General features: G+C 49.6%; 1 protein-coding gene across 2 annotated transcripts in view; it reads right to left on the reverse strand.

Annotated features, from left to right (window-relative positions):
• USP7 (ubiquitin specific peptidase 7) overlaps window positions 1–8,166 on the reverse strand; it is a 245,198-nt gene extending 237,032 nt beyond the window's left edge. For both annotated transcript variants that reach the window (XM_075317906.1, XM_075317905.1), the window contains exon 1: window positions 7,451–8,166. In XM_075317906.1, coding sequence (XP_075174021.1) covers window positions 7,451–7,526 — 76 coding nt within the window. In that variant the 5' untranslated portion in view covers window positions 7,527–8,166. The remainder of the gene's footprint in view (window positions 1–7,450) is intronic.
• Between the last annotated feature and the right edge of the window lie 642 nt (window positions 8,167–8,808).

Consider the following 8,808-nt stretch of genomic DNA (forward strand, 5'->3'; position numbering starts at 1 on the left):
AGCAAGGGATCCATTGCCATCCGTCGTTTGTTAGAATGGAAGCCTATGGGTGCAGGATCCGTCAAATGACGGATTCTGGCGACGGATCCGTTTTTCTTTTCAACTGAGCATGCTCTGATGACATGTAAAATCTTGTCTGGTCATGAAAAATCCCCCCCCACCACCTCCCCCCCGATGAGTTCACATAGGTGTTGAATAGCAAATATCTTTTCACATAAAAAAAAAATAAAAATTCTACGACTGATCTGTTTTTTTTTTTTTTAATGGATCAGTCGCATCAGTTTTACCACAATCTGCAACGGATCTGTCACATCGGTCACGAATCGGATTGTGACTGATGGCAAAAAAACTGATGTGTGAAAGAGGCTTTAAAGCGGGTAGGGTTTAGCCTCCAGTGTGACAAATTTACCACAATTTAGGCCAAAAATTGTCCTGAAATATTCCAGCCCATAGCGGCCATAGATTTGTTCTACTCGCACAGGCAAAGATGGGATAAATGTATTGAGGAGCCTGAACACCAATGGTCTCAGCGGATCAGGCCATCTAACCGTAATGTTACTAGAGCACTGGCCGAGAGACAGCATTGGACCTGGGGAAAGCGAGAATAATTGACCGTTTCATTTTTTTTTTTTTTTTTTTTTTTTTTTTACAGCTACAACCCTCAGGCTAAATTAATTTCAAACAATACCTTAAAGGGAACCTGTCAGCATATTTGGGGCCTATAAGCTGTGGCCACTCCCACTGGGCTCTTATATACAACATGTTAGACTGCTGTATATAAGAACCCAGGCCGCTGTGTAGAACGTAAAAATGACTTTATAATACTTAGTTAAACGGTCGCTGCAGTGGAGTTGGGTCATATGGGTGTCTCCGCTGTCCGGCGCCTCCCCTTTCGGCTATCTTCGTCCTCCTCCTTCTGAAGCCTGGGTGCATGACGCGTCTATGTCATACACACTCGCCAATTGCGTGCAGACGCACTACAACACTTTGATCTTCCCTGCTCAGGGCAGATCAAAGTACACCTGCGCAGGACCTCAATGCCAGAGAGTGTGGATGACATAGGACGAGTCATGCACACAGTCTTCAGATGGAGGAAGACAAAGATGGCCGAGAGAAGAGGCACAGGCACCGGAGTATGGAGACGCCCATATGACCCAACTGCACCGCAGCGTGACCGTTGGGCCAGTATTATAAAGTGATTTTTCCGGTCTACACAGCGGCATGGGCTCTTATATACAGCATGTTAGAATGCTGTATATAAGGGCTCACTGGTGGTGGCCGTAGCTTATAGGCCCCAAATCTGGTGACAGGTTCCCTTTAAGGTTAGTGCCCCCTCTGGAGCTCTGAAATTTTATATACAAGATTTAAAGTGACCTGTTATAGACAAGTAATGGTTTTCAGCGCCATTAACAGTTCAATCTGGAATGAATAAGTGAATTTAGGAGTATAAAGGACAAATCAATGTGCTCCTACAGATCAGGCTATAATAGCTCATCGTGGGGTCCTATCAGTCAAGATGTCCATTGGTTTTAATTTGGCAGAACCCAATAGATTGGCTGACCATTTATCTATGTGGCCACTTGAGCGGAGGTCCAGAAGATGTTCTGCGCGCCTCTCTGAAGACAGGACATGTACATCTTTTGAGGTGCACTGACGCTGCCGAAATGAGCTGTATGCAAGCACAAGATTTCCAGTAGTTGGCAATGACGTTGGCTCAAGAAAATCATGTCACACCCACAGGGGCTTGATAACATGGAAAGAGGGACAACTAGTATGGGGAAACCGACGCCCCTTTAGATAGTCAAGGCCCTAATTAGCATAGGAACTGCGCACTTTAAAAATGCTTTTTTAAAACATTAATTTTAGTAAATAGCATTATACAGGGCTGGTAAGGCAGGGAGTTTTCATATAGGTATGAATGCTGCTGGGTTGGAGGGCATAGAGGGCCTTACAAGTTCCCGTTAAAAGATACTCCGGCAAAACTTATGTCAGAATACACAGTTCTACAACAATAGAAGTCATGATTCATAAAGACCAACGTGAACAATACTAGATTCAGAAGCGGATGCATGCCTCTTCATTAATCAGGAGCATCGGAAGAGTGGCGTGTACAGTGTGTCACATCTTACTCCAGTCAGGGATTGGAGTAAGATTTATGTAAGGCTCGTTATAAGAAAGGTAAACAAAGTAGCATCAGTCCCCCGTCTACCCCAGACGTGCCCATTATGGCAGAGCTGGGCAAAACTGGTGTGAAAAATGACAAAAGCCGCAAATGTTCTAACAAGATAAAATCAAAGTATCAATCTATCACTTGTAAGGCCACAGCTGGAATATGGGTGCCAATTTTGGCTCCACATTTTAAACTGGACATTCGGAAGTCTCAGTTCAAAGGTGGGCAACTAGATTATTACAAGGGATGGAGGCCTCCCTTAGGATGAGAGGTTGGAAAAGTTGGATTTGTTTAGCAAAGAAAAAAAAAAGAAGTCTCCAGAGGAGACCTCATTCATCTGGATAAATACATGTGTGGTCATTATAAAGGACTGGTACATGACTTATTCCTTCCAAAGATGTTACCAACGATCAGGGCGCACTCACATTGATGCAAGGGTATTCTGGCAGCTTAACAGGAAAGGGTTCTTTACAGTTAAGAGCAGTCGGACTGTGGAATGTCCTACCACAAGAGGTAGGAATGGTAAGATACTAGATCAGCATTTGAAAAAAGGCTACCATATTTTTCGGACTATAAGGCTATGTGCGCATGTGTGCGCTCTGCAGTGCACCTAAAAGGTGCGCTTCAGAGCGCAGCTGAAAAGCTCCGTTCTGAAGTGCATGGTGCCGGCGAAAACGTGCGCTCTTGCCTGCAGCTCCTGCCATAGACAGAGCGGGGGCTGCCGGCAAAGCGCACGGAAGAAGTGACAGGTCACTTCTTAGAACGCAGCGATTCGGGGAGCAGCCAAATCGCTGCGTTCTAATATGCCACGTGCGCACGGCCCCTGCACAATCTCCATAGACTGTGCAGGGGACGCAGGATGCATGCAGTTACGCTGCGCTACAAAGCGCACCGTAACTGCATGAATTACGCACACGTGCGCACATAGCCTTAGACGCACTTTTTTCCCCAAAAATTTTGAGGGAAAATGGAGTGGGAGCGTCTTATAGTCCGATGGCTGCGGTGCAGTGGTGGTGGAGCGGGTCATCAGAGGCAGGAGCAGGCTGTAGCAGCGCTACCCCGACCACATGGGACCGCTCATTTGAAATGCATGCCCATCATCCTGCCCATCATCTCTCCGCCCTGAAGCCGGCGCTGACAGGTGGGCGGGATAATGGGCGGTTGATGCGCGCATACTAAAGAGCCGGCCCGCATGATCACCCCAGGCAACTACAGCCTGGAGTGATCATGTGCGTCTGTATTCACTGCCCCCCGTGCACCATCATCATCGCGGGGGGGCAGTGAATAAGTGCGGTATACTCACCATACCCCTGCAGCATCACGGTGTCCTCCTGTCTGCCGACTCGCTGATGTGTGTAGAGAGCGGTGAGCACAGCGATGATGTCATAGCTGTACACACGGCTCCACACAGGTCAGCTAGCACACAGACAGGAAGTGAACGATGCTGCGTGGAGTGAGGAGAGGCGAGTATACAGCGGGAGTCCTCCCGTCACCGAGATCCGCGGTGACTTCAGTCAGGTGATGTGCAGTGACAGCTGGAGTCACCGCTGATCCTGTGCAGCTCACTTGACTTGCGGCCTGACCCTCACAGAGAGCGGTCGTGTTCTATGGCTGCTGTCTGTGATTGTCAGATGTAGCAGAGCTGGATACGTCGTGGGACATCGTGTGGATTACATCGGACCTGGGTGTTTTAGGGGTTAATAAAGTGGAGAAAGAGGGGTTTTTTTTGTCTATTTCAAATAATGGATTTTTATGCGTTTGTGTTTTATTTACTTTCACTTACAGCTTATTGATGAGGGGTTGTTTCATAGACGCCTGCCATCACTAAGCTAGGACTTAGTGGCAGCTATGGGCTGCTGCCTTAACTCCTTATTACCCCAACTGCCACCGCATCAGGGCAATTGGGATGAGCTTGGAAAAGTCCCAGGACTATCGCATCTAATGGCTCAATCATTGAAGGGAGGAAGGGGTAGAAACAAATCCAGCACTGATGTCCATAAAAAAATATTTTTCTTTATTTCAAATTAATCATAAAAATTAGAATGGATCAATCCTTCCAAAAGCCCTGATTAGGGGGCCCAAATGGACATCTACAGATTGGTGAGCTGGAATGTTTACTTTCTTTGGATGCTGCAATTCTGGGCGGCTTCTGGCTGATAATTTTAGGCTTGGGGGGCTCCCAATAACGTGAGTCTCCACCAGCCCCCAGCTGTGAGACTTTATCTTGGCTGGTTATCAAAATTGGGGGAACTACACACGTTTTTTTGGGTTATTTTTTATTTTTATTTTTTTTAATTACCCCATACAGTGTCAGCAGTAGATCCTCGCCCCATAACAGTGTCATGACCATATTTTTTGCTTACAAATTTTATTTTCCTCCTCTAAAACCAGGGTGCATCTTAGTCCAAAAATACGGTATATGCTTTTCTCACGACAAATGGCATTGTGGGTTATATGTAATGTACCGCAGCAATAGAAAATGTACATCTGGTGGAGAAAGGTTGAAAAAAAGACTTAGGTCTATCAACTTCAACCTATATAACTAACTCCACATTTGCCTGTTTTCAAAGTGATTTATGCTAGAATTATAGCATAACTGCTTTGATGAATCAGGACCATGGTGATGGAAGTCACTGGACTTGATCATTTCCAGTTGATTATTTTTACATATAGAGAAAGCGTGGGTTGTGCGAGAAACAGAGGAATAAGGCCTCATACTGACAGGACGCTGTAATGCTGCAAGGATTCTCAACCCTTCTGTACTAGAGCAATGCCCCAGGAGCACTCATATGGAGGCATGTTTATGTTGATTCATGCAGAATATGACAATGTTGGTACAGTACAGAGCCACAGCCTCCCATAGGTACAGCAGAACGGCTCAGAGAAGCAGTAGAGGAGCCAACATCTTCCTACACGCAGACCTTTTTAGGGGACATTTACATTAAAAATGGCTCAGATGTACAGTACAGCCCAAACGTTTGGACACACCTTCTCATCTCTAGAACTGTTAAGAGGAGACTTTGTGCGGCAGGCCTTCATGGTAAAATAGCTGCTAGGAAACCACTGCTGCTAAGGACAGGCAACAAGCAGAGGAGACTTGCTTGGGCTAAAGAACACAAGGAATGGACATTAGACCAGTGGAAATCTGTGCTTTGGTCTGATGAGTCCAAATTTGAGATCTTTGGATCCAACCACCGTGTTTTTGTAGAAAAGGTGAACGGATGGACTCTACATGGCTGGTTCCCACCATGAAACATGGAGGAGGAGGTGTGATGGTTCTTTGCTGGTGACACTGTTGAGGAGTTATTCAAAATTGAAGGCATACTGAACCAGCATGCCTACCACAGCATCTTGCAGCGGCATGCTATTCCATCCGGTTTGCGTTTAGTTGGACCATCATTTATTTTTCAACAGGACAATGACCCCAAACACACCTCCAGGCTGTGTAAGGGCTATTTGACTAAGAAGGAGTGATGGGGGGCTACGCGAGATGACCTGGCCTCCACAGTCACCAGACCTGAACCCAATCGAGATGGTTTGGGGTGAGCTGGACCGCAGAGTGAAGGTAAAAGGGCAACAAGTGCTAAGCATCTCTGGGAACTCCTTCAAGACTGTTGGAAAACCATTTCCGGTGACTACCTCTGGAAGCTCATCAAGAGAATGCCAAGAGTGGGCAAAGTAGTAATCAAAGCAAAAGGTGGCTACTTTGAAGAACGTTGAATATAAGACATATTTTCAGTTGTTTCACACTTTTTGTTAAGTATTTCATTCCACATGTTTTAATTCATAGTTTTGATGCCTTCAATGTGAATCTACAATTTTCAGTCATAAAAATAAAGACAACTCTTTGAATGAGAAGGTGTGTCCAAACTTTTGGTCTGTACTGTGTGTGTATGATATATACACACACACTTTATATTCATGAAATTTTCATTATAAGCTACATTCCTGCTACTACAGCTGGGGCCATCACTGCAGGAGATCAGGTAGAAGGTGGTGATGACTTTGTATCTTTTCCCACTGACTAACTGTTGTATACAGAGTACATACCCAGGAATGTGTATGATTAATAACCCAGTGTTGTGTATACCCCCTCCCCCCAGTGATGACTCTGCAGAATGGTGGGTGATGCTGACAAACAGTGACATCCAGCAGGACACACGGCAGAGGATCCCCAGTGTGCCAGGCTGCAATGTGTATAAGGCTGTGGCCTTCTCAGAGGCCCGGACACTGCAGCAGCAGTCAGTAACCGTGTACAGTGCTCTCCCCTATGTAGGGTGGCACATCACATTGTCATCTGGGCACCTATAACCTGCTCTACAGTGTTAGAGGGAAGGATGGTGGCATTGTTTAGGGAAGTGGTGCTGAAGAGGGCAGTATGGGCAGTACACTGTGCAGTGACCCACAGCAAAGGGCAATAGATGGGAGTGATGTAGAATGACTGGCAGTGTAAGTGGCACTATATGGGAGGTTGTACTGCAACTGGTGGAGTAGTGTGCACTACATGAGGATGTACAGTACTGTGTAAAAGTTTTAGGCAGGTGAGGAAAAAAATGCAAAATAGTTAAGTGCTTCACAAGAAAAAAAAAAAGTATATATATATTCAATGTGGGGTGGGGAACAGTGTGGGGCAGTGTGTGTGTGTGGGGGGGGGGCACAATGTGGCATGAAGCAGTGTGAGGGGCACAGTGTGGGGCAGTACAGTGTGGGGCAGTACAGTGTGGGGCAGTACAGTGTGGGGCAGTACAGTGTGGGGCAGTACAGTGTGGGGCAGTACAGTGTGGGGCAGTACAGTGTGGGGCAGTACAGTGTGGGGGCAGTACAGTGTGGGGGCAGTGTGTGAGAGGGGGGGGGCACAAAATGGTACAGTATGGGGCAGTGTGTGTGTGTGGGTGGCACAGTGTATGTCAGGGGAGCACAGTATGAGGCAGTGTGTGTCGAGGGGGTCACAGTATGAGGCAGTGTGTATGTGGGGGGGGCACAGTATGGGGCAGTACAGTGTGTATGTGGGGGGGGCACAGTATGAGGCAGTGTGTATGTGGGGGGGGGCACAGTATGGGGCAGTACAGTGTGTATGTCGAGGGGGTCACAGTATGAGGCAGTGTATATGGGGGGCACAGTATGGGGCAGTACAGTGTGGGGACAGTGTGCGCACGGGGGGGGGGCACAGTGTATGTGGGGGGGGCACAGTATGGGGCAGTACAGTGTGGGGCAGTGTGTTTGAGGGAGGGGGGCACAGTGCGGGGGGCACAGATTGCTGCAGTACGCGCTCGCCATTACCTTCCATCTCCATGTCCTCGGGCTCGCTGAGCTGCTGCTCCCCGGGCTTCTGCGGCTGTTGCGGATGGTGGTTCATGTCTGTGGCTTCGGCCTCAGAGGCCTCGGTCAGTCCTGCTCGCTGCGCCGGCGTAGATTTGGGCTGTAGGCCCGGCTGGGATGGGGCGGAGAGCGGCCTCGGCAGGGCCTGCGCAGCGGCTGCAGCCTGGGCCTTTCCCGCGGGCGCCTGCAGATGAGCCGGAGGAGGGAGGGCGGAGGGAGCCGGCGGCAGGGATACGCGCACGTATTTGCTCGCTATTCGCCCAATTTCGGCGCCTTTGGCGGGGCAGGCGCAGGGGATGCTGCTCCCCGGGGGCCTCAGCGGCGGTGGCTGCGGCCGGTCACTCGCTGTAGGCGGCTCCTGGGAACCGTTACTGGGCCGTGCCGCTCCAGGCCGCGGCCAGCTGTAGTGCTGCGCTCAGGTAGCGGCCCGCTGCTCATTGGGGTCTGCGCGCACGGCCGGTGCGGGGAGCTCTGCGGCCTGTGTCTCCGGGAGCCCCCGCGTCTCATGCACCGCTCCCCTCACACACAATGCGGCCAACACCCGGGCCGAGTGCAGGGCGGGAGCAGCCGGCAACCGTCACCGAGTCCCCTCTCCTGGCCCTAACGCTTCGCTCTTTCCCTCTCCTCAGCCTGTGTGTGGAGACGCCAGGCTCTCAAAATGGCGGCTCAGTGAAATGTCACATCCGCATGGGGCAGCGTGAGGGGAGGAGGGAGGAAGGGGGGGGGGATAATGAAAGCGTGAGACCGCCACATCCCCTCCTCCATCAGCTCCCGGTACCTCAGCACACGTGCAGCGGCCGTATTGTGCTGTGTCTGGAGGGGCCGGCGGGAACCGGCAATGCCTTCACTGTAGCCGACTTCTCCCTCACTACAGCCTGCTTTGCCCTGACTGCAGCCGGCACTCGGGTACTGCAGCTGCTGACGGTGACTGAGGCAGCCATAGGGCCCGGACTGCACCTCCGGCGGCTGCTTTTGTGGGGCGGCGTACCCTTATATCTGCATTTTCCCTTTCCAGTTTTCTGTGGTGCTGCCATATCATTATTCTCCTTATTCAGGATTCCCACATCTATCACTCGGGGTCTGAGCACAGACTGCCATATCCAGACCATTGACCCCAACTTACAGACTATATAAGCATATGAAGCTGCTCGCTTTTGATCAGGACATCGCGGTCCGTTCTCGGACCATGAATGATGGACGTGTGAAGCAGACCTGTTAATAGGGGAGGGGGACACGCTGTAACTTTGATTGCCCATTTCATACAATTGTTTCTCTACCACTTGCCAAAAACGGCCTCTGAGCCCCAAAACGCGCTGTAC

Source organism: Anomaloglossus baeobatrachus, chromosome 7 (assembly GCF_048569485.1).
Source record: "Anomaloglossus baeobatrachus isolate aAnoBae1 chromosome 7, aAnoBae1.hap1, whole genome shotgun sequence".
In the NCBI taxonomy this organism is placed as follows: domain Eukaryota; kingdom Metazoa; phylum Chordata; class Amphibia; order Anura; family Aromobatidae; genus Anomaloglossus; species Anomaloglossus baeobatrachus.